Below are 26297 nucleotides of genomic sequence, written 5' to 3' on the forward strand. Positions count from 1 at the left end.
GAAGGGGCTCGGCCCGGTGCCCGCCCTGCCAGGTGGGCAGCGGCGGCGGGGGGGAGATGGGCGTCCCGACGCGCCGCGGGGAGAGCGTGGGACGCGGTGGCGGCCCGCAGCGGGGCCCCGCCTTGGCGGGAGCGGGGCTGCGGCCGGGCGATACCGATGCCGTGGGGCGCGGGTGCGCGGAGGGGCTCGTCCCGCGGCCTCCGGGGCTGAAGGTGCGGAGCGGGGAGAGGAGCCCTGTGCGAAGGCGGGAGGAGGAGCGAGGAGCATTTCCGCGGGCTGATGCCTTGGGCAGCGGCCGAGCGAAGGCGGTTGTGGACCTTGAGTTTCCTGACTAATTTTGTCAGCGTTATGCACCTCTCAGGCATCCTCGGCAGTGAGAATTAGTGGCCTAAAGCTATGTAGAAACGCCCCGGAAACTTTTGGCTGAAGGGTGGTTGTGCTGGCAGGTGAAGGAAAGGCTTCCCTTTTGAGTCCTTGTTTGTTGCTAGTTTAAAATTACCCGGCGTAAAAAGCTGAGAATAAACTTTGCAAACATGGAATTACTTAGCCTGGGTTTAACTCTTAAAACGGCGCCAGTCAAAACAAATAGCAGTACGGTGGTGGTAGTGGTGGTTTTTTTCTTTAATGTTGTGTAAGCTGCTTTGAAAAGTGACTCCTTGTCGCTGGTACTCTACCGTTAAAGGTTTAGTTTAAAGGATTCTCGGATGTCTTCTTTAGGGTGGTGAGATGGACGCTGAAGTGAGTCCTTTAGGTCCAAACTTAGAGCCTTCCCCTGCAACAGTTTGATTCGAGCTTGTGTATCTCCATCTACTGGTGGGAAGCGAGTCCTTGAAATCCTCACGGCTTCCTGTTAGGCAGCTGTAAACTCTGTTTGCAGATACGAGCATCATTTTAGTCTCCTGACACGGTAAAGGAGGATGGCTTTTCCCTCGTGAAAAGGAAAGCACACATTTCCTGCGAGAATTCAAGTAACAAAAGGGTGGAGTGTCTGCCGCTTTCAGTAGTATATTCAGATGAACGGTGCTAATTGTGTAACTCTCCGAATAAGTGTCCCGGTTATCAAGAAAACAGTATTAAATGGTATAGGTGAAATTATTTTTGGCTTGTGAGGTTGCCTGTTGTATATTTTTACTTTCTTATATATATGTATATTCATTTTTAAATTTATTTTTGCAGAAACAGGTGCAGCCATGCAAGAAAGCATACGTTTTGCTTCATCAGGAGATGACATTAAAATATGGGATTCCTCATCTCTAACTGTGGTGGAGCAGTTCAACCCACATACACCCACACATCCAGTCAGCTCATTATGTTGGGCCAGCAATAGTATCCTTTACAGTTTCAGCCATTGTTTTGTGGGTGTTCTGCAAAATTTCAGTGAACTTTTTTTATTAAAAATGTCTGTAAATCACAGGCCTCATGCAGTTTTGAAGTCTTGCATAAAAAGATTTGTATATATTGTGAAGAAAATTTTGTGATTCTCTGTGTTGAAGTGATTTACTAAATAAACTCATGCTGGTAAATGCTTCTGAAAAAGTTTCTTTTCCTGTAGGAGGCTAACAATTTTTTAGTGATTATGATATGCTTGAATTGCCTACCAACTGTAAAGCTTACTCATTTGTTTCTTCAGTAGTTGATTACAATATTCACTTTCAAGGCAGTGCTTAATTTACTGACAAGGTTGAACAAAGCAATTGCTAGTGTAGTAAAATTCTGTACGTAGTGTAGAGAGGAAAATTGTAATGAAAGATTTTGGTTTCTTTTTTTTTTTCCTTTGAACAGCTTCTCATTGTTCTGATAGTCTTTGATAGTATGCGCTTGCCTCTTACTCTGTAGGCACTGGTTTTCTTTGCGCTGTTTGTAGCATTTACAGAGGAAGCACAAATGTGTTGGATGTGAGGGAAAACATCCATAGGATGGTGGTGATTTATGCATGAAAATGGATCTGGCCCTTTAGACCTTTCACCTCTGTCTTGGAAGCCTATTATAGGATAATGATATGAGGTGTTAGGTGAATATGTGAGAAATTTCATGAAAACAGTGCACTGTCAGGTGAACAGCTTGTATGGCCATCACAGGAAAAGGCGGCGATGTTTGATCTTGATGTAAAGGACAGGATGCTGGCACATAACAACTAAGTCCTGCGAATGTGTCTGTCCTCTAAGTCTGCAAATAAGTGGATGTATGAGAAAAAAGTTAAAACAGTCAGAGCCAAAATGAATGTTCCAGCTATGGAGCTTGCACAGGAATTGAAGCGTAGAGAGATATATATATGTTATATGCATATATGTGTTGTTTAGTAGACTAGCTATAGACAGTCTGTCTTGTCATGTCATGCTTTCTTCCGCCTAGTCTCCTCTTCATCCCCCTCAAACAATGAAGTATCTTACTCTGTATGTTTTTGAATGTTTGTTAATTTGTTGGGGGTAAAGCATTGGTTTTGGTTATGCATAATTCCGTAAGCTAAAATGTTGCCTTAAAATAATGAAGGAAATGGCAAGCACTAATCTGCTCACCAGTTCTTTGGTGTTAAATCCAGCCAATTAACCTGCATTCTTAAATAAGCAAATATGAAATCACAAGGAGCATTGGCCTGAAGACACACAGGGACACGGATCTAAATGATTACCTGATGAGTTTGGTGGGGGTGCAGAGGTAGTTTCCCCACTCTGTAGTTCTATATTGGTGTCATAAAAGGTTCTTTTGGGGGTTTTGTTCTCCTTCCCTCAGTACAGAGGGAAACAAATAAGCAAACATTCATTGTACTCTAGAAACTATATGGTGAAGTAGTTTAACATTCGTCACTAACAGGACTGTTCTTTAAATCCATAGTCTGCTAACAGCAACAGACATTCCTTCGAACTCTAGTGATAAATGGGGCTCTTACTTGGGGGTGGTGGGGAAACAATATTGTAGACCGGATAAGCTGCCTTAGTGGTAAAGAGCTCTTAAACAATACCTGCCAGATATTTCTCCTCTTCTTTCTGAAAGAAATTGCTCTGCCTTATATTGAGAAGTAAGGGCTATAGTTAATGCAAGAGCTTCTTAATGAAAGCTTGGAAAATAGCCTTGTGTTTCTATTTCTAGGTCCCTTCAAGGTACAGTACTTTAGACTGTTCAAACAATCTGTCTTCTGTTCAGTAAGGGAAACTTACTGTTGCTTTTATTAATCACCAGTACAATACAATTATGGTCCATAACTTGTGACTAAGATAGATACCTGGCCACTGCTTCTGCTGCTGGTGATAAAATAGTTGTTTTGAGCTGTAAAAGCAAACCTGTTCCACTGTTTGACATAGCTGAAGGAGTAAGTATGACTAAGGCTGTTCCCTGTTTTTTTTTCCCACTCCACCTTGTCTACTGTTTGCATCACATTTGTTTTGCATGTTGGGATCAATTTAATTTTAGTATTGTTAGAGTTATGATATGCATGTGAAAAAGTTTCCTTGTGTATAGTTAAATACATACAAAGAGAGGGGGGAATAGTGCTTCTAAACCAGTTCTATCAGTAAGAAAATATGCATGTTACAGTAGCATCTGATGCCTTTCTGCTAGGGGAGTGTGCCTGTTGAGCCTCAGTGTGATAGCCCGAGGCAGTCGGTGGTTCAAACTTGATCTAATGTGTAGGTGATGGAATAGAGCCCAGGTTTGAACTTCATTTTCCAGCTTGAATTGTCAGTATTATGCATGCCTGTGAATTGTACATTGGAAAACGTAAGAGTCTCTATAAAGGTTGTTCTTGGAGCGTACATGCACTAGCTTCTGGAAATATGTGAAACAGGAGAACTTCTGTTATGGTTGGGTGTTTTTTTCCTGTTAAGTGGAACCTTGACACTATGAACTCTTAATTTGAGAAGAGTCTCTTGACATGGTTACTTGAATGACTTGTTAGTGTTCTAAACCATTCTAATTATTCTCCTTGGATAGCTATTGTAATGCTAATTTGGACTGGTAATTTTCTGAAAAGGTGTTCAAACCAGGCTTTGAGGTTGCTGAAGCAAACACTTTCAAAGGTGGAGGGTTTGTCCTGGAGACTTCACTGAATCTTATCTATAACTAATGCAATCATTTCCAGTTTTACCATGTCAATAATTAGATGGACCTATTTTTTTTTTTTTTTCCCCCTTAATTCAAATCTCAGGAACTTAAAAGTGAATTTTCAACATGATAGAACTGAATAACAATTTGTCCTTAATGTCAGTCTATCATTAAGATTGACATTTTTTCAAAAGCTGGTACTTCAGCAATTATTTTAAAAAGAATCACTTTACTGAATTATGAGGTTTGCTGCTATAATATTCTTTGTAATGTTTAGGGAATGTGAAGTACATGACTGAGACAACTTTTTGATTTTCTTTTAAGGAGTTTTTTTCTAAACTTAGCATTTTCTTTTTAAAACTCTACCTGAATAGAAGTCTATGATTGTATTTGAGAGAGCTATAATTTAAAAGGAAAATGCATATTGAAGGAAAAGGTGCTAAAAAATGTGAAATAGGGATGGGAAAATGTGAACATTTGGGAGTTTATTAATTAATGTATTTAAATCTTAAAGTATATTAAACATATGTCCAAACTAGAATGAATTTTAAATGCATTTTGATAGGAAATTACTGTAGTGTACCAATAGTTCTGTCAGTCAGTGGTACTGTTTGTGTTAATGAAGATGAAAACACACGTCAATATGCTTTTAGATAGATATGAATAAATCTCTTAATTATCTTTAACATTATTTCCCTCCCCACCCCCCCTTCTCCATCAGGCAAAACAGACATGCGTGAGCTTGAATTCTAGTTCTTCGTATATTGTGAGCGGAGGCCTTGATAACACAGTTAATATCTGGGATCTGAAATCCAGAAAGGTCTATCGTAGCCTTAAGGTAAGTTTGGCTGAGGAGGAACTGTAGCGTCTATTACTTCCAGGGTTTGCTGCCAACTGTAAAAAAATATACTTTCTCGAAGTCATATATCTGTAGGATCAAGTTCACAGGTAGAAGCCAGCACACGTGTGTCTTGTTCAAGTTTGTGTTCTTTATATGCTGTAAATAGCAAATTTAATTTAACAAGCATACTTAACTTGATGTCTTCAGAGTACAATTCTATAATAATGTATGTTTAAGTTTTCAGAATAGGCTTCTTATTTTGCAAATTTGTATTGATAATTTCTGATGGGATTTTTTTCCAAGCGCAGCATTTCAGATAATTGCTGTTTCTGATACGTCAAACAAGAAAACACTTTTGTATTTGCAGAATACTGTAGTAGAACTAAAGTTATGCAAAACTGTGACATGGTTATCTTCTTCTAACTGATGATCCAGTATGAATTCTCTAAAACCTTGTTATGGTGCATGCACAAAACTTAGGATGGTCTAGTATACATCCATGATGCCTTCAGTAGATGATTTGCCCTCATTTAGGACCGCTGTTAAAGGGGCTATAGAACTTTACCTTTCATTTACTCTTTTTTTTTTTTTTTTCCTTGGACTTTTACAGTTTGAAACAAAATTACTAAGTAGCTAATACAATGCTTTAAATATCTTTTTCTCCTGTTTGGACTAGAAGTACTTGATTGTCTTCCCCTATGTATTCAGTAAGCACAATATCATCGTTGCAAATAACTATACTGAAAAGCTATCTGGTAAATATATGTGTTAATGCTAAAGGTGACAGAAGGGGTAGTTGGCAGTAGTACATCAGATTGACAGAAAGTATATTCAAATATCACTGGTTTCTGGAAGACCTTACTTTTAAAATAACGTTAATGGCACCTGTGGTAGATATCTCTATGGTTGTCTTATTAAAATACTGTATATAATGACAGCATCATCTTTGCTAATTTATTAAAACAGTCTTCTGAAAACAATCAGACAGTGGTTAAAATGTAGTGGCTGATCTTCAGTATGTTCTGCTGCTGTTTTCTGGGATATTCCTTAATAACTCTTAAATAATCTTTTTAAATGTTACAGATGGTGAGAAAAAAACATCAAGATGAAGTTTTTCTGCAAAAGCACAGATTAGGAAAGAATATGGTTATCCTGAATGTCTTTAACCCTCTCTCTAACCTCCCTCCCCCACAGGATCATAAAGATGAAGTCACGTGTGTTACATATAATTGGAATGATTGCTACATTGCTTCTGGATCTTTGAGTGGTGAAATTATCCTACACAGTGTTACCACCAATTTATCAAGTGCTCCCTTTGGTTATGGCAGCCGTCAGGTAGGCTATCTGTATTAAGTTGCTTTCAGGTATGAAGCTTTAATTCACAGTGTTTAGAAATTGAAAGTACGTATCAAGAGCTTTTGAGTTTTGTTAATCTGTTTTCTTTTAATTTTTGAGAGTGCACTTATGGGGAGGAAAAAACAGACCATTGTGTGTATTCTAGTCTTAAATAATAGGTAACATTGAAATACAAATTTCTCAAGTACCTTTACTTATTATACACAGGTTACAGCAAATTTTACTTTGTAGGCTCTGATTCCCCAAGAACAAACTCTACACATCTTGGAACTGAACAAAAACCATTCAGCTTTACAAACGAAAGCAGGATTTCAGTGCACGACTCAGTGTATGCTGTTGCAAAGAACAGAGACCGTGTAGCCTGGGTTCTGACTTATCCAAAGTAATCAGATTTACAAGCCACCCGTACAGTGGGGGTGAATACAAGCCTGCATTTGGAAATAATAAATTTGGTTCATCTGGAGATTAAAATTGCACAGCTGCTCAAAGAGAAAAGCAATGAGATTTTATATTACCTACTTAGGTGTTTAGGTAAGATTTTGGATAACTAGTTTGAAGGAAAAGTATGCAAAAGACAAACACAAAGCATGTGTGCTACTTAAGGGCCTTAGTAGGGTTTTCCACTGCAATTCCCTTTTGCGGACTCAAAAGATATTGCAGGATTAGTGGGTATCATTAGGGGTATTCCCTTGATATAAGGGCATCTGCAGCAATAAATGAGCTGTGTTGCCCCATCAGAAGTTCCAGTGTGCGTTCTTAATGTGAATGTTGTCTTAGGCACAGCTAAGTGTTTGTGTTCTGGGCATTCTTTTATTTTTTACTGAGTCATTTTTATAGAGGTAGGAGCTGCCTAGGGGATGCAGAACTGTTGCTCTGGTCCTAAACCTGACCTTTAATGTCACAGGGAATACTGAAGTTGTGATTTAGTCACTTTCTATTACTGCAACAGCTTTTTCAGTCCTAGATTGCAGATAGAGTGTGAAGTTAAATTTTTCTTCTGCCTAGCGTGAAGAATATAACTCGATGAAGAATCTCTTACGACTTTATAGCATCACGGGAATTGTGGTATACTTTCTGTTGAAAAATCTCTGTTAAATTCAAACTATCTCTGCTCCTAGGTGCTGCAGTGTCTTTGATCCATCACCAGTCTCATACTTATATTGAAGCAAAATTGTACTTCATACTTGGTTTGATCTTAAAAATCCATCTATATAGTCAGTTCATTTTTCTGATTTGATTGTTCTGATCTTATGAAAAACGTGGATGTGAGGCAGGAGCTACAGGGAAATCCGTGGCTGGATTACAGAGCTGAGGTGAATATCCAGAGCGGGGACTATGCTGCTAGTTCATTGGAAAATGAAGAAATTCTCATGAGGATGATTTGCATCAACCTGTTTGATATATTCAACTCTTTCCACCAAAAAGTGATTAGGAATAAGTGATGCAGTGAATAGCTATTTTGGCAGATGAAATCAAGAGGCCTACTGCAAAGCTGAGTGACCTTTAAGATGGATAAAGATATTTGAAGTGTTAAATCAAAGTAATTGCAAGCACAGAGCTACTATTCACTTTCTAAAGGGTCTATAACGTTTTCTGAAGGGGGGCAGTTATTTGATTGCAGCCTTAATTTAAAATGGAATCAAGCTGTAATTGTGTAGCGGGATGGCTACGTGGATGTCCCAGTTTATCAGCTTATCTTATATCCTAAAAATTATCTTTGCTCTTATGTGCAAAAATAGCTTTATTTTTGGGTTTGGGTTTTAATTGGTACTTGCAGAGAATTGCAAGATTAATTGTGCAGTGAAGCAAATATCTGAAGACTTGTGTAATTCTGTTAAATTTAAAAAGCCTTTACTTGATTTATAGTTTAGGGGCCCAGTTTTCTAAGACTAAGCTTGAAGATACACAGTGCATTGTCCTGCTTGATCCTGGCACTAGCTGTCTGGCTTAATAAGGGTCACCACTCCCTAGTAACTTTTTTTACAATTGGGGAATGTGAGGTCAAACTAACCTTATAAAATTTAGCTTGTCTCTGATTCAGCATGATGGAATGTAGTTTCCTTGCCAGTTCATTTCTGATATTGTATAGACTCCACAAGTAGCAGAATAGCCCAAGGTTGCAGTGCTTTCTGTGACTTTTAAACAATTTTCTTTTCATATGAGTTTTGGCCTATATTCTATTAATTGATTTTGATTTAGAAACACCTTTGTGCTTTATTAGAGTTGAGTTCTTGCACGGAGTTGTTTGCAGATCCCATAATTTGTCTTTGCTGTTGGTATTCATTTAGACTACCAGATTCTTATCTGCTTGCTCTTGTGAGGATGAATTAAGGTTTGTTTCAAAACATAATGTTTGTTCAAGTCTTTACTGCCTGGTCCTATTCTCCTAGCAACAGGATTTAGTTTAGTTGTTTGAACAGCTGGCTGATTTGTAAAGAAGTGTGATGAGTTCTGGTCACTCCATATAGTGAAATAGCTTTAAAAGCTGAAGATGATCAATTGTGTTTACATCCGCCTTCGCACTGTACTGTCTTTAAATAAGGTAATCAATGACACTAGACTACTTTTGGTTTAGTTTTGGGCTTTTCACTTGTTTTCCAGCAGTGAAAAACCCTAAGTGTAACCAGTCCTTAGCAACGGACCAACCATTTTCTGAAGTGCACTGTTCTTTGTTTGGGTGTCTTGCTGTGAAGCTTACAGATAAAGTGTACTTTTATTTTCTACAGAAAATCTACTCCAATCACAGCTAAGGCAAAATTATGTATGTGGCTTTTTGTGCTACATTGACTGGTAAAATGTTGCAAAGAAGACTTAATTTTCTCTTTGTGGGTTCAGCACCTTGCACTAAATGTGTTTCTGGTAGTTCTGCGTGTGCAGAATTTCCAGAGCTCATCAGGAGTAGTACTTATTAAGATGTAGTGAAATTTGCTTCATATTTGCTTTTTTTTTTTTTTTAATTTCAGTGGTGACAGGTTAGTTCCAAAACATGACTCTTTCCAAATAGTTGCATCATTCCTAATAATCTTGAAATGATTTTAGTATTAGTGACTAAAATCGCTAGAAAACAGATGACCTCTCCCCACTTCTATTCAGACATTTACTTAAGCATATTTGAGTTTCACCTAGTGAACAGCTGTGCTGACTTAAAATAAAGCAAGCTTCTTAAATATCCCCCTAGATCCAATTCAGATAAGATACTTAAGCTTGTCCAGTCAGATTTTTCCCAATGAAACATGTCTCACACCTTTGCCATTTGATTCTTTGGGTTAAATTGTAGTCTGTAAACATTCTCGGGCTTCTTTTGAGAAAAGTACCAAAGTTTAACTTGTCTCCCACATCCTTAGCTAATTTTTTTCTTGTAACTAGTAAACCTGGCAGCTAAACCATATGGGTTGTGTGCCGTTTTTAGGCTTGGGATTCCTACTGCGGGCAGTACAAAGGCCAAGGAACTGTATTGGGGCTGTTTTCAGCTAGGCAGAGTTGGAGGCACTAGTGCTCAAAATCCGAGTAACAGAACTCTTGTTTCTAAACCGTAAGTTAAGAAAAGGGACAGGAGATGACAAATGAAGTTCAGTTTCTTCAGGAAAAATGTGACTAGGAGTGTACTAAAGTTCTGTGTGACTTCATCATGCCAAGCAAAAATCAACATTTTTTTTTTTTTTTTAAAGACTATTTGGTGAAGACTGTGACTACATGTTAGTTTCTTGTCACTAAGATAGACAAAAACATTAGAAAGTATAGGAAATAAGACAAACGTATTGAAATGAAAAATAGATGATAGAATCTGATGTAGAAAAGTATGTGTGATAGCTCAAAAAAAGTTTACAGAATTAGGACTGGCAGAGGTACAGAGGGGTTAGAAGTAGGGAGGAAGTTTGGTAAAGAGAAGAGAAGGAACTAAAGAAAATAGAAAGACTCTCTTCTTAAATAACACTTAACATAAAAGGATACACAGTTAAACAATAATCTTAAATTCAGTGACGTAAAAGGTAATATTTTCTCTGTGAACACCCAGCTGATCATGATGATTTTTGATGTTAGAATCCTCTTCGGCAATAAATGTAATCAGAGGGAGAACGTTGGAAAAGTAACTTGAGAATTACAACAAAAGGGATATTATAAAGGAGATAAGTTTTGGTTTTAACTAATTTCTGGAAGAGACTTATGCCTAGCATTAGATTATCCTGGATCTGTCTCCTGTGGTGGGTGGGGAGGGGTCCCTTTTACCTTTTTCAGAACTTCAGTTTTGAACACTTGCATACATACAGCGTAGGACTAAATAGCTCAGATGTCTGAACAAGTGTAATAGTTCATCTCTTCTTGTACAAGGAGTCCCATTCCCTTGCAGCACGGGGTCACAAAGATATTTTTCTGTGTATACTTGTCAGCTGTCATAGTGGCTGTATGTGTATTTTAACTTCACTGCAGTGAACACTGGGTAGCATGCTGGTTTTTTTGATTGGTTTGTTATAAAATTAATGTAGAGTTGAGTCAGTATTTTAAAGATAAAGACAGAATACTACTTCATGAAGCCTATTCTTATTCTAAAATACAGTTTCTAATTTGGTTTTTGATGATGTATGGGGTGGGAAATGAGGATAATGTAGCTAACACTTATTGTAAGTAATGTAGTTTGACCACCTGCATTTTAATACTTGATACTTTCCTGTATGAGGCTTGGTTGTCTGCTGTTTCTAACTGTGCTAAGCTTAAAGCTGTATTTTTTCACCCAGATGTTTTTCAGATAAAGTTTTTTTTGGTGTTTTTTTTTTTTGGTTTTTTTGGGGTTTTTTTTTTTTTTTTAGAAAACTTCAGATTAAGTGACTCACTTCTGGGAGGAGAAATGTTTTGGTTTTGTCTTGTCAAGCAGTCTTTCAGAAATGAGGTTCTTTCATGCCTCCAGCTGTCTGGGCAAGAATTTAAACTTGGACATGTAGCATACTGTCAGGGATGCCAGTATGATGCATTTGACTGTCCCAAAAGCGTGCACAGATTTAAGTGCCTCTGTTCCTTGAGTCTGATCTAGCAATTGCATTGTTGCAAGTGAAGTTTGTTGCTAACCTAATCCAGTGAAAGTGAGGAGTAGGATCTTCCTCACACCTCCTTCACTGGCAACCTGAAATTCAACTGTGAAGCTGCTCTGAGGAAACACCATGACTTCAATGAGCAGTGGGGAACAGAGGTAATATGGGGAAGGTATGAATATGAAAGAAAAATGAGAAAAGAAAATAGGAGACTTGGTAGGATAGCAAGGGAGGTTTGAGGAGAGCTGGGGGAGAGTAATCTTGGCGGGCAGGAGGAAAGAGGAAGGAAAAGATGAAACATGAGCAGATGCCAGGGCAGTAAGGAAGGTATTTGGAGGTGAAGAAGTGAGAGAACTGTGAGGGACAAGCATGTTTCCCATGTAGATCATGTATGTAATTGAAGCTGTTGTTACTGAGTCTCTCAGTATTTCTTTTTTTAAATGTAAGTAAACTGAAAAATGCTGATAAAAATAGCATCATAGAATGCTTTGGGTTGGAAGGGACCTTTAGAGGTCATCTAGCTCAACCCCCCTGCCATGAGCAGGGACAGCTTTAACTCGATCAGGTTGCTCAGAGCCCCATCCTACGTGACCTTGAATGTTGCCAGGGATGGGGCCTCCACTGCCTCTCTGGGCAACCTGTTCCAGTGCTTGACCACCCTCATTGTAAAAAAATTTCTTCCTTATCCGGTCTAAATCTATTCTTCCTTAGTTTAAATCCATTATTCCTTGTCCTGTCACAACAGGCCTTGCTAAGAAGATTGTCCCCATCCTTGCTGTAGGCCCCCTTTCAGTACCGAAAGGCCGCAATAAGGTCTCCCTGCAGCCTTCTCTTCTCCAGGCTGAACAGCCCCAATTCCCTCAGCCTGTCCTTGTCGGAGAGGTGCTCCGGCCCTTGGATCATTTTTGTGGCCCTCCTCTGGACCCACTCCAGCAGGTCCATGCCCTTCTTGTGCTGAGGGCCCCAGAGCTGGACGCAGCGCTCCAGGTGAGGTCTCACCAGAGCAGAGCAGAGGGGCAGAATCACCTCCCTCGACCTGCTGGCCACGCTGCTTTTGATGCAGCCCAGGATTCAGTTGGCTTTCTGGGCTGCAAGCGCACTTTGATGGCTCATGTCCAGCTTTTCATCCACCAGTACCCCCAAGTCCTTCTCCACAGGGCTGCTCTCAATCTCTTCATCCCCCAGCCTGTATTGATATCGGGGGTTGCCCCATCCCAGGTGCAGGACCTTGCACTTGGCCTTGTTGAACCTCATGAGGTTCACACAGGCCCACCTCTCCAGCTTGTCCAGGTCCCTTTGGATGACATCTCATCCTTCTGACATGTCAACCGCACCACTCAGCTTGGTGTCGTCTGCAAACCTGCTGAGGGTGCACTCGATCCCACTGTCTGTGTCATTGATGAAGATGTTAAACAGCACTGGTCCCAGTACGAACCCCTGAGGGACTCCACTTGTCACCGGTCTCCATTTGGACATCGAGCCATTGACCACTACCCTCTGGATGTGACCATCCAGCCAATTTCTCCATCATGTCCAGTAGACGACCATATTAATTATAAGCAGTCATCTTCTGTCCTATTTGGATATGCAGCTGAGGGTGCCACTTCTTTGTGGAGCGATCAGGCTTCCAGTGAGACATGCAGTACCAGTACTAGAAATTATGTTGGAGGCATATGAACCAACAAATACTCCATTAAAATGAAGTTAAAGAGAGAAATGTGATAAAATCCAGTACAGTGCATTGCAATGTGGATTATATGAGAATAATATAATAGCCTTTTGAGAGCATTTTCAGACAAATAAAATGTAATGGCTCTCATCTGTCTGGACTTGAGTAAAGCACTTGAATCAGTGCCTTGTGAGAAAATATTAGAGAGGATGGAGGTTTAGAAAGGAATTGAGCATAGGTAAGAAATCGGCTATAGGAAAGAAGACAGTAGGTAATATTGAAAGAACAGTATTTGTTTGGGTTACCAATAGTTAATCTTGTTTAATATTTTCAGTACTGGTCATGATATGAGTAGAGCTATGATGAGACACAGTTGGAAGGTATTGCCTGTAAGAGAGAGGATTGTGACAGTATCTAAAAATGATTAAACTAATAGACATGGGAACCACTACGACAGTATAGAAATCAAGGTACCATACTTAGGTCACAACTGAGGCTTTTCATATTAGACTAGGATTTGAAAATTCCCAAGGGAAAGAAGGACTTGGGCTTTTTGATCATAAAATGGCAACAAGCAACCACATTGGATCACAAAAAAGAAAATGCAGTCTAGGATATGTCAGGATGAGTATTTACAGTATAAAATGGACAAAGTGTTACTGCCTTTGTAAAGGCAGTAGCAAAATGTTTTGACGATCATAGAAGATTTTGGTTGTCCATATTCAAGAAAGATTCAAACTGGGAGAGTTACAAAGAAACTGTAATGGTACTGAAAAAACAGTCTTGGGAGATTGAGTCTTGCTTATTGTTTATAGCAAAATAAAGCCTGTAAGAAGGTGAGGTGGCTGTTTACAGGGAAAAGCAGCACTGAGGAGTTAGGGAAATAATTTAAGTGTAAGGGCATTATTGTCACAGGATTGAACTAGTGCAAATGGGTCATAAATAAAATTAATCTGGAAATTGAGTATTGTAACTTAGTATTAGAGCAGTGAGGTTCTGAAAGATCCTCTGAAGCAATACAGTGGAAACAAAATACTTACCTGCTTCTGAAAGGGAATTTAAGTTCCTGCATTACATGGTTCTGTGATAGCAAGGCTGCAAGTGATAAACCAGGCATGTTATCCTCTTCCGTGGTTCTAGCTCACAGGGTGAAGTCTGTCTTTCTGCAGGACCTACATATTTGCATAACTCTGGAGTCTCTGTGTCTTACCAAATTGGCTTGTATCCAAGTACTTAAAGTCAGTGGAGGGGAGTTAAGTTTAACATTCTTGACAGGAGACCAATCAGTGAAATAATGTTGCTTTTCACTCCTTTAATTTTAGATGTGGTGTGGGGTTTTTTGTAATGTGTATGATGGTATGATACTTGCTGAAAAATCAAGAAACTTTTCTAGAACTTTTTTTTTCCCTTGTCCTTCATCTTGCTGATCAGCTCATATGATATCCCATACGTGGTACAAAAAAAAAAAAAAAAAGCCTGCCCCTCGACAGCAAAAATGGCATTGCAGTGCAAAAACGGCATTGTAATGTGAAGTGAACGTGTTTTCTTTTTACTTTTTTAGAGCGGCCAGCCTTTGTAAACTACTTTTAAGTTAATGTAGCATCTGTATTCCTAATGTGTTTGTGTGTTTAGAAAATAATTTAATACGGTGTTTAACAGTGGTATTACAATTCATTTTTTATGTCTGTCTTGCAGCCTATTCGACACTTGAAATATTCATCCTTTAAGAAATCCTTGCTCGGCAGTGTTTCTGACAGTGGAAATGTGACTCTGTGGGATGTAAATAGCCAGAACCCATATCATAATTTTGAAAATACTCATAAAGCACCAGCTTCAGAAATCTGCTTTTCTCCAGTTAATAAGCTGCTGCTTGTAACTGTAGGTTTGGATAAAAGAATTATTCTCTATGACACTTCAAGTAAAAAGTGAGTATATTAAAGACTTTTTGGTTTTAGAAGGATCCTTATTTGGGTTTTATAAACTGAAAAAGCACGCCTGACTATGACATGAAATATTTAATCCAGACCGCATTCAGGATGGTTGAAGTGGTTGGCATATCGCTACTGCAGAACCTGTCCCATAGTCCTTTTTGCTTTTTTATTTAAAAAACAAACAAACAAACCAACCCAAACAAACAATCAAAAAAACCCAAGGCATGTGGGAACTAGTTGAGGTGCTACATATGAGTGACCTCTCCCAAGTGCTGGTGCATGGGCTTTTCTTGTTAGCTTCTGTGAGGGGCAGTACCGCCTGTGAGGACCTGCAGCCACCTGAGCTTAGCTTGCCTGCTTTTTGAGTTCAAGATACAAGATGTAGCTGTGGTAAGGTGCAGAGTTGCTGAGATAGTGAGCCTTAAATACGGGAGGGTATTGGTTGAAAAAGCAGGAATTATGGGGCATAGGTGATGGGGCTGTGTAGTAAGAGGACAGGATGGCAAGTGGTTTCATGGGACTTTGGTTCCAGCGTGGGTTGTGCTTGCACTATAGCTGAATAAAAGCAGCAGCCTGGCTCTAATTTGGAAGGGGTGTAGTAGAAGGATGCAAACTAGGACCTGAAGAGGATGTATGTAGTATGATTGCTGCTGGAAATGATACTAGTAAATAATGTTGGTGTCAGAACTGCTGTTATGAGGGCAATTTGATCCTGTCCTGGTGAAATCTTTTGGGGCATATGCAGTCTTTAATTTGTTAAGCATGAACGCTTAGTATAAGCCTAATCCACTGTTCCGTAAGATATTTCACTGAATTTACGTGGCACTGGAGAAGTGGAACTACTGACCTGTAGCTGAATTATGAAAGCTTTTATATCTTTTTTTAGGTTCTCTGTTTTGAAAAGTCTAACTTTTGAACTCTAAAAGCTTCTTTATCCTGTCCTTTCTCCTGTTTGAAGATTACTGACAACAATAGTAGCTGATTTTCCTCTGACAACAGTAGACTTCATGCCTGATGGTACTACTTTGGCTATAGGATGTTCCCGGGGAAAAATCTGCCAGTATGACTTAAGACAACTGACATCACCAGTGAAAACAGCTATTGCTCACAAAGGCTGTGTGAAATGCATACGTATTCAGTTCAGTAGCACTTTTTCCAAGGTAAAAAAACTTTACTTTTTATTGCTTAATATGCAGATTAGTGAAAGCAAAGCATAAGTTTAACTTCTTAAAAAAATGTTAGCATTCAATTTCTAAGCATTATAGTTGCCAACAAAAGTGGTTCATACCAACATAGAAATTATAAACTGCTCAGTCTTAAGTGCCATTTTAGGGGGTTTTAATGTGGAATTCCCCCCACCCCTAGCTTTAGTGTAGAAATGAGTGAAACTTTAGTCTTAAATTTCCTGGTGTGAATGTGCTGCCATTGCAGATGAGTGCGGCACCTTAGGTTCATTTGTAGGTAGTAGCTGAAAGATCTGTAATGGCTGTTCCACTTAAGGGGAAGAGACACAGCTGCCCGTCATGAGGTAATTTGCATGGTCTTATATATGGTCTTGCGGGCACATATAAGCAGTGGAGAAGTTGATTAAACAATAGAGAAGGCTTAAGAGGTTCTTCCAAGACTTAATTAGGCTCTACTCTATCTAGAAACCCCATGTGTCCATTCAGCAGAGATGGAGAGAACCTTTGAAGCGGATTCTTTACCTCCCTGAGACTCCTCTTCTTCCAGCGTGCTTGCTGCTTGTCGTTGACTATTCCTTTACAAGTTGGAGTATATATTGTAATCTCTTATTTTTCCTATGCCTAAGCCTAGGATTAAAATTCACTTGTGCCAGGTTGCTTGATTGTTACATTAAGTTCTGTTGCTATTCTTTTGCAGGTCCACACAGTAAATAATAATACAGATGTTTCCCATGTTATTTGAAGTTACGTTAAGATACTTTTCTTTTTTAAATTTGTAAAGGCATATCTCCTAGGCAACCTTTGCACCTTGAACTGAATTTTTTTTAGTATTTTGAAACAGAAAGACTATTGGCTTATTTTTTTACTTTTAACTGAAAGAATAATAACTTGTCTTAATTTGTTCTATTTTTTTTCTTCAGTCTAACCTTACGGGTTCTTCAAATAAACCTGTATCCAAAAGAGTGGAAGTCAAAGCCAGTAGTAATCTTGGAGGAATTCAAAATACTGGCATCAAAAATGTTGCCTCTCAAGCATCAACAACAGTTTCATCTCATCTGACGTTGCCAAATGAGAATAAAGGAGGAGACATTCTTCAGGAGAAAACAGGTAGTGTCTTTTTCCTACTCTTATAATCGTATTTGGCATAATGTAGAAGATGGAAGGAATATTTCATGCCTTGACCATTACAGTATAAACATTTCACCAAGGGAAGGGCATTTGTTTGAAAGAACTGTGCATACATGCATGCACATCTGCACCTTCTTTTCCCTCCCCTCCTGCTTTAGACATACTATGAGACCATGGAAGGTGAATTGGGTCCTGCTACAAGCTTTATATATGTGAAGTCTAAAATTCTGGACTTGAAGCAAAAGTATGTATTTAAACTGTAAAGGAGAAAACTCCATGGTGATATCGTGGGTCTGTCTCTTGCATTCTGACTTGTAGATTATCCTTATGTACATAATGTATTTTCTGACACAACGTCTGTATGGAATGCTGAGCTAATGGTTTGTAATTCTATTAATTAACAGGAGTAACAGACCTCATCTAAAAAAACCCAACCAACCAAACAAAACACAGGGAAAAAAACCTAGTCCAAAAACCCAAGTGAGAACTGAACTGTGTTTTTCTATGAGGCATGATTCCAATATCACATGGTAGGAAAGATGTTAAATATAGTTGCAAGTATGATTAGTTGTATAACTGTACTTGCTATTTATGCTTCTGAAATTAACAAGTTCTTTTTAAGAATTCTGAGCATTATTCTAAAATTCTGCCACTGTGTAAAATGAACTCTTAAAATTTTATTTAATTCAAGAGTTCTGAAAATATGGTCAAATCAGTAACACTTAGTTTGATTCTTGAAAAAATCCTCAATCCATTTTAATGCAACAGCACTTCTTCCCTCCCTTTTTAAAAAATGGAGAAATACATTTGGCAACAGTAATTAGGCAATAAGCCACTGCAGTCCTTAGGGATGTGTATTAATGACCTCCCTTGGGTATGCAGTGAAGTACAAGGTGACGTAGAATGCTGCCTATGTACGCAAGAAGCATTACTGAATGGTGAGGGAAACTTGATTTCAGTTCAAATATATGATTTATTATCTTTATTTGAAGATGTAATGGCTGTTACCCCTTAATTAGGATCATGCATAATAAAAAAATGTTTTAAGAAAATAAAGGCTTACCAAGCAAAGCAAGTATTTTTCGTTGAACGGAATGTTCACTTTAGAAGTAAAGACCTCTGTATGCTTCAGAAGATGCGGTCTTTAAACTTAAAAACGGGAATGGGTGAGAGACCACAAACTGCATTTGTTCTGTAGAAACTCTTCTAGACCCTGATTATGGAGTTTAACTTTGCAGAAATAAGGGGCATTCAGTAAAGTGGTCTGATACCACACTTAAAACAAAAAAACATCTGCTCGTACAGCTTATAAGTGGACTGGGGTTTTTTGTCACAGGTATTTTAAAGTACAAAAATATAAATGAAGTCAAAATGTGATAAGACGTTTGGATGTACTTTGAGCTGGCTTCCCATAAACTTCCATTGAACAGCCATCCTCTGGTTTAGGTACTTACTACATTTATTTTACTGGGAATGGGTAAAAATATACAAAAGACATTTTGCCCTATTTTATATTATGCTTTTTCCATGCAGATCCTCTGTAGATTCTGGCACAGGTTGCTACTGTGCTTCTAGTTTGACTCAGTACGCCAAGTATTTACTTAACTAGCAAGTGCAATCCAATGTATGTGTCACAACTGACACATCTGAAAGAGTGGAAAACATGCTATATTAATGCATTTGAAAAGTGAAATCTTAAAACTGACTCAAGTCCCAGTTTATGTAGGTACTTTGACATGATTAATTGTAGTCATCCAGTCACATTTGGATCACTTGAACAAGTAATCCCATATAGAGAAGTAGTTACAGGTTTTATGAACAGTAGTGTTTTGGTGTGTTTTTTTTTTTTTTTTTAATTAAAGTAGGTACAAAGTAAAGCTTTTGTATGTACAGGTGATTTATTTATAGGATATGTATTTATGGATTGCACGGCACTAATGCTTTTTGCCTAGATCTTAACTTATACAAGCAAAATTTAGGTACTTCTAGAGTTAGGAGTTCAGTGAGGGCAGAATAGCAGCTTGCTTACAGTGCTGATCTGGTGTTCAAACATACTGAACAGTGAAAGTTATTCGGGTGGTTATCTTCGCAGTTCCATTCACTTCTCCGTGTATTCCTCATCTAAAAACTGTAGTTTGAATAATTACTGGGATGTTTTTGGACTTCAGACAACTGTCCCTGCTACCATGCATACAAAAGCTAACTGATTTTGCCCCAGATTGGGTCAGGCATGGGGCTTGAGGGCGGAGTGGGGAAAGGTCTAGAAACAAATTTCTTTTGTCTGCAACTGTAACCCCAGTCTGATTTCGTAACATTAGAAATAAGCAGAGAATATCCTAACATCAGGTAAGCTTTGAAATAAATGTTTTATAGAATTTCTCTTAGAATGTTTAATGGCCTCAGTGAAGGAGATTTCTTGCAGAATAAATTTAAATTTTGATCATCTGAATGTGATCACCTTCTTAGCGGAAGGTGCATTCACTAGTTCTCATTTCACCTGATACACCATAAATTTGCTGCATCCATCATTGTAGATTTATCTGAAAATGAGTGCACTCTCCAGTTTGACACCTCTCCTTTTTAAAAAGAAGAAAGGAATCCAATTGTATCTTATTTTTGTTAATAAATATCTTAGCTTTTAGTTATATTCACTTGCAATGACAGCCCAAATGAGGAAGTTAAAGTTGACCCTCTAACTGGAATCTGTAGAAGGTTCTGAAGTGCTTGCTGGACTTATCAGGCATCATGCTTGCTGTGAGATTGTTTAGGGGTAACGTATGTTATCTTTGGAAAATGTCAAATACTAACTGAATGTTATTGTCCTTTTAAGGCTTTCCCCATAGTTGCAGCTTGGATGTGATTCCATCTAAAGAAACCGATCATGGGAAAAGTGCCGATTTAAATAATTTTGATGATTTGCGTCGAAGTAGTTTAGGAGATGTGTTTTCTCCAGTCAGAGATGGTAAGTTGCTAACACTGAAATTTGTAAAGTGTCATTCATCCGCGTATAGTGTGACACTTTGACGTATGTGTGTTACCGACCACTGTACCTACTTGGTATTTTAATTTCTCTTTGATTATGAACTCGATGCAATGATATGAATATTGATGTAGGTTTCATTTAATAAACACTTAATTTGTCTGTGTTCTGGTACTTTGTAGATGTTATCACAAGTAAAGCGAATGAAGATCCTCAAGGAAAAGGAGATGGTAAACATACTTTTGGTATATTCTTCTTTGTCAGTGGTAGGCCTTTGGAGGCCTATGCTAGTTCTTACATGCTAATTTTGTCGTACCATTGAAAATAAACAAACACTGAAAGCAAACACTGAAACAAATGAACTTTTCTGGAAACTGTCTAACACATTGAGGTGCTAAGACACAACATGGTAACAGGAAATCCAAGAGTATGGTCCTAAAGTGATTTTGTTTTTCTTTATGAAATTTGTAGTGATATATGGAGGCTTTTCATGCTTTATTATTTTCATAATGACAGTGACAGTGTAAGTTGGATTTAAGGATTTAGTTTTTGTGGATTTTTGGGTGATTTTTTTTATTTATTTGTTTTGTGTGGGTGTGCAGGCACTTTACTTGTGCGTTTGATTTGGGGGGTGGCGTGGTTTTTTGACATGTATGTTTCACCCTTCCCTCTTCCTTTTTAGGTCTGGATTATCAGTCCTACCTTTTGGGTTTGGATTTTCTCCCACAGTTCACCACTGCCTTACCAGTAAAAAGAAGCCCAGTGGGCAGTAGTGCACAAGGGATACGGTCTAGCCCATTACACGCGCTTCTGGGATCTCCGATTAAAGAAGAGGAAGAACATCCAGAGACTGACACTAAGAAAATAAATCTTGGAAAACAAGAATCTAAAGAAGTCTTAAAGCAGGTATACTATACTAATTCTTGTTATGAGTGGTCTTTTTAGAATCTTGACAGAATACTACTACTTGAAGGAAAAATCCTTAATAGCATCCCAGCTAATCTAATTTTGCCACTCTGTTCACACTATTGACACAAATCTGTAAAATGTTGTTTAGTTTAAGTGCATTGGCCTTCAGCAATGCAAGATAAATGTATGTTTCTCTTTAAATAAGCTCAGGTTATAAAAGTTCATACAAAACAAAACTGGGCTAGCTGGAGGAATATTTTGATTTTTCTAGAAAATCAAGAATGATCGTTATTGGTTGCACCAGTATGATTGATTGTCGTTTATTAGGTCAATTCTACCCTCTCTTCTTTCCCTGTTCTCCATGTCCCTCTTTTTCCTTCTTGAGTTATCTTTGATATGCTTCTGCTGAGACCCTGGCTCCTTTTATATTGCTTTTGAGAAGTCTGAGTTTGCTAGGAATGATGTTTATAACATTCGCCACAAAATGTTTGATGTGAAAATTAAGAGGCCCCTGTCCTTTACACTCCTTTCTGTGCACACGCACTTGAGGCAATTTTGAATATTGTAGCAATCAATTTTTAGGATGTCTTGCTAGAAAATGAAAAGCATATATTTGTAAGCAGATTCCTAAAACTAAAAATGTTTGAAAGTGCATTCCTGAAAACTTACTACAATTATCTAGTTGCACTTGAAGACTAAGTAGAGTTCATCCTTTTTTTTTTATTATTTTTATTGTCAGCTTTCAAAATCGAGCTCATCAAGCGCAGAATCTGTAACTTTAAGTCCTCCACCATCATCCACTGCTGTAAAGGCTTCTGATACAAATGAGAGACTAGTGAAGAATATTCAGGCTCATCCTGCATATGATCTACCAGTAAATGGTACTACCTCAATAAGTAAGTTGATCATTTTGGCCCAGCTTTAGGCATGGTTGATTGTCAACTGCTGTGAAACCTGATAAAATGGCCCTAGCGTTAAAACACAACATCCAGTCTTGATTATTCTGTAAATCCAGTGAGCCCTTCTGGAACATCTCTAGTTGCCTCTGAAAAGACTCATTCTAAATCTAATTCTTTTTTTCTTTTTTTTTAAACTACATAACATTTGAGATAAAATATTGACAAGCCTCAAGACAAATAAAAAACCCTGTTGTACTCCATTATGCTGATTTTTAATTTATTATTTTATTTTATTTTTAATTATAAAGGTCCAAAGATAACATCACCTGTCACTGCTGGAGTTGCCAGTTCATTGTCAGAAAAAATAGTAGAAACCATTGGGAGTAGCAGACCAAATGCACCTCTGTCGTCAATCCAAATAAACTTCATTCAGAATATGATACAAGAAACAATGGATGACTTCAGGTACTGGTATTCATGCAGAACATTTTTGTTGTCAATGACGTGTTTTCTTAGTAAGATGTCTTAGCATCTGCTTTAACATACTTTCCGCTTGCATTAGCAAATGACACCATTAATAGCCCTAATCTTGGAAATCTAGTTATGAAACTATTTATTTTGAATAGCTCTGATGACTAATTAGACTGATGTCTCTGAGGGTTGTTAATGCATGGCTTTGCTAACATGTTTTCAGAATGAGTGTTTGAATACTTCTTGGATGGTAAACTTACTTGTGTAACGAAGTCCTTACTGCTTTCATGAAGCCTTGTGCTGATTTCTTTCCCTCCCTACTCATCTTTTGTCCTGGCAGGGGACAAAATTCTCTTAAACTTGACATTGTGGAGAGTTTGATCTAGACAGTTGACTTGTATTGGCTTTGATTGTTGTTAGCTTGGCATGTATAAGGTAAAATACTGTGTGTATTTCTACTGGTGAAGCTTGACATTAAAATAATGTCTGTGCTGGAAGTGATGGCTGGTGTCAGATTACTTTGTATTTGTGGATACCTAACTTAAGATTCCACTTGTCACAAAAGAAGTCAGTCGAATTAGCATGGATTTAGAGTGGAGTTTGAAGGAGGTGGAGCAGTTGAGAGAGTTTTATCTAGGGGATCACTTCCCAACCCATGATTAAGATGAAGTAGGTTGACTGAGATGGTGGAGGGGAAAAGGATTGCTGGGCAGGGGAAGTATTGCTGTCTTGATGACAAAAAGCAATGCAAAACTAACTTAGTAGGTCCGTGTGCTATGGCTGTGTATCTACCAATTTAATGTTATTAAATATCTTTAAGAATATAGTATAGTAAAACTCCTCTGGGATTTTTTTTGGCAATAATCACACCTCTGATTAAAAACTGTAACTTTCACATGACTTAAAATGCAGCCTATGGATTGCAGATGTTTTTTTCTTAAAAGTCTGTGTTCAGGCATCCCAGTGTGGGAAGGTATGCTTGTCAGCCTTGTACTTCCAGTATCTGAGATCTGGAGCCTCAGAGATTGTGTTTCTTTTCTGACCTACACTTCCTGGAGTGGCTGGAAGGGGCTCTGCTGACCCTTTTCCCAGTTGTAAATTGTGGATACATTCAAACTGAGTGTGAAAGAATGTTTGTACTGAGGTCAGTAAGAGGGAAGGGAGCCATTGCAAGCTTCTCGTTGATACAGATACCTTTCACCCTCTGGAATCTCAGGAAAAGATTTTTATTGCTCTTGCCTGAAATCCATTCCTTTTCAAGTAATGGGTTAAAACCAAGGACCTTAGAAAAGGACCGGGAGGAATATGTAACTCATTTGGTTCTAAAAAGCTGCTTGTTTCTTGAACATCCTGTCTTTGGGAGATAGCCTACATCTTTGGGTTTCTGAGCTGCCAGCTGGCATCTATGCTTAATACACCTGAAGATTGTTTGCCTCCAATAGGAGTTCTGAAGCACAGTAACCTGTGGAAATAGAAAGTGAAGAATATATTCCCTTGGGATTTGCTGTATGTTTTAGGAAAGGAGAATGAAATAAGGTCTCTGTGTGTCTACTTCAAGAAATGCCTTACTTTCTCAGGCAGTTGGTACCCATAGCACAGTATTCGGTCTCAGATGATGACACTATGATGTGCTGTTCAGGAGGAGCATATGAGCTTGGCCTGCTTTTCTGTGAGCTGTTCTCCTTGTTCTTTCTCAGCGTCTGGAACAGTTGTATTAGTGCAGTGTTCAGAAGGTATTTCCAAGCTTTGTTCTTGTAGTGTGGAATAGTTGTCCATGAATCGACAAATTCATGTCAACACTGCCACTGCTCTTATGTAGATTAACCTGGAGCATTCTGTGGGCTTGAGGATAGTATATCATTTATCACAGTTGATGTTTTGGGCCCTCTTACAAAAGAGTGCTGAAAGTGACGTACTGAAAAGCTGTATCTTCAGTTACAGTTAAATATCTTTCTCTGCGATACTTGTGACTGAGTGATTGAAAATCAGCTTTGAATGGTAAAAATGGGAGAAGTTTACAGCTTGCAAGTGAAAAAAAACTTGATATCGCCACATTATTTGTATATTTCTAAACAGAAAAGATCCTAAGTCTTTTTGTACACTGAAAAAATGGAACTTATGAAAGTCAATATCACAACAAAAGTATTCCAGAAAATAAGTGGTAGAGGAGTACGTTTCATGGCTTAAAGGTTTTTAGACTCATGTTTCAGTGTCATGAAGGTGAGGAAGTGTGGAGTTCTGGGTGCTGAGGATTGGAGAGAATTACTGCTTCCTAAATAAAACTAAGCATTGTCCTTTTGAATTCTTCCCCCAGAGAAGCATGTCATCGAGATATTGTGAATTTGCAAGTGGAGATGATCAAGCAGTTCCATATGCAGTTGGTATGTACGAAGATCATGGTGGGAAGTAACACTGTTTTAATTTTCAGTAATACCAAGGCATGCCAACTTCTCTCAAAACTGAAAATCAATTTTGCTTATTAAGAGCAAGAAAGGGAGGATTGGATGTGAAGGAAGGGGAAACTGAATTGGAATCCGTTAAACTGGTTTATGCTTAATAAATAAAGGGAAGATATGCATTGGGTAGGTATCATGAATTCGTATTTCAGGAGTTATAAAAAGACAAAGGGAAACAAATTCAACTGTCCTTTGGAAAGCACCAAGAGCTGGGACAAGGAGGAGGTAGATGGAATTCAAATAGAAGGCTTCACTTATAGGTACTGCATGCATACTGAACTGTGTTCTGTGTTCTTTAACTTCACCTTTTATGAATCTTTGTTCTTTTGATCTGCATTAATAATACCTTGTCTCAGTACTGAAGATTTTAATGGAATCTGCATTAGTAGATTCTCATCCTGAAGAAGTGCAAATTATCCTTTGATAAAATATTCACTAATGTATTAATGATCAAAATACTGTATGTCAGCATAAAAAAAAAATCTTACTTTTCTTATCAAAAGCTTTTAAAACCAGTATTATCTAGGTTATTTAATTTTCAAAAGGGATATGAAAATGGATAGTCTAAAACTGGAATAATTAACTTTATAGCTGCTGATTGGGGCTTTTTTCTTTTCTCTAGAATGAAATGCATGCTTTACTTGAAAGATACTCTGTAAATGAAAGCTTAGTAGCTGAAATTGAGAGACTACGAGAGGAAAACAAAAGACTGAGGACTCACTTCTGAAAGATATACACTGCTAATTTTATTAGCATGAAGTCACTACAGGTGGTGTGTTGCTTATGACAGATCATCCATCATCACTGAAGTATTGCATGAAGACATGCTATTATTTTGAACATGAATCTTCTTCTAAATAAATGGTGTAAGATACTATATGTAATTATAAAATTTCTAACAGATAAACACCATATAAAGAACGTTTGCATACTCATGCTAACCACCTTGAAATGCATCCTTCTAACAGAAAAACTAAAAGGATTAAGTACATTATCAGAGTTTTAGCAATATGTGAAGTGCCTTTTTATAAACAAAATCAAACGAGGACGGATGCCTTTTCTGTAAGAACTTTTTGATATAGCTACTTTTCTATCTGCTTCTTTATTTTACTGCTGTCAGAAACAATCACTGTAGCTTGCCTTTCAGATACTTTTCCTGGAGAAAAAGGGGAGAGAAAGCTCATCTTCTGCATAATGTGGAGCCTTGTTTATAAGGAGCTGGAAAGTACAGTATTCGGTTAACTTTACTCAACTGTCAAATCTTCTATCCCGAGTAAAACTAAAGCTTGAAAATGTTCCTAAATTCAGTGCCATGATCTTTCTTATTACATTTGTAAGAAATTTGTGCTTGTCTGCTGTGAACTTTGTTGCAAAAGCTAGTTCAACTGCACAATCAGATTTTTGTTACAAC

The 26297-nt window shown here is 38.1% G+C and overlaps 1 protein-coding gene across 1 annotated transcript; it reads left to right on the forward strand.

Moving 5' to 3' along the window:
- Positions 1 to 25702, forward strand: NEDD1 (NEDD1 gamma-tubulin ring complex targeting factor). Its single transcript, XM_075719533.1, has 15 exons — positions 1 to 32; positions 1177 to 1326; positions 3213 to 3307; positions 4760 to 4876; positions 6074 to 6214; positions 14624 to 14853; positions 15818 to 16019; positions 16964 to 17150; positions 20002 to 20133; positions 20334 to 20381; positions 20834 to 21057; positions 21800 to 21956; positions 22268 to 22424; positions 24745 to 24811; positions 25509 to 25702. The coding sequence occupies exons 2-15, from the start codon at positions 1191 to 1193 to the stop codon at positions 25611 to 25613; spliced, it is 1998 nt and encodes a 665-aa protein (XP_075575648.1). The 5' UTR covers positions 1 to 32; positions 1177 to 1190; the 3' UTR covers positions 25614 to 25702.
- Positions 25703 to 26297: the final 595 nt, after the last annotated feature.

The sequence above is a fragment of the Pelecanus crispus genome, chromosome 1 (assembly GCF_030463565.1).
Source record: "Pelecanus crispus isolate bPelCri1 chromosome 1, bPelCri1.pri, whole genome shotgun sequence".
In the NCBI taxonomy this organism is placed as follows: Eukaryota; Metazoa; Chordata; class Aves; order Pelecaniformes; family Pelecanidae; genus Pelecanus; species Pelecanus crispus.

What these genes read in the sequence shown, in the direction of transcription:
- NEDD1 (XM_075719533.1), top strand. Translation starts at nt 1,191, where the DNA reads ATGCAAGAAAGCATACGTTTTGCTTCATCAGGAGATGACATTAAAATA. An exon ending in GTTTTCTCCAGTCAGAGATG is followed by an intron (nt 20,134 to 20,333) that starts GTAAGTTGCTAA and finishes GGTACTTTGTAG; the next exon opens with ATGTTATCACAAGTAAAGCG. An exon ending in AAATGGTACTACCTCAATAA is followed by an intron (nt 21,957 to 22,267) that starts GTAAGTTGATCA and finishes TTAATTATAAAG; the next exon opens with GTCCAAAGATAACATCACCT.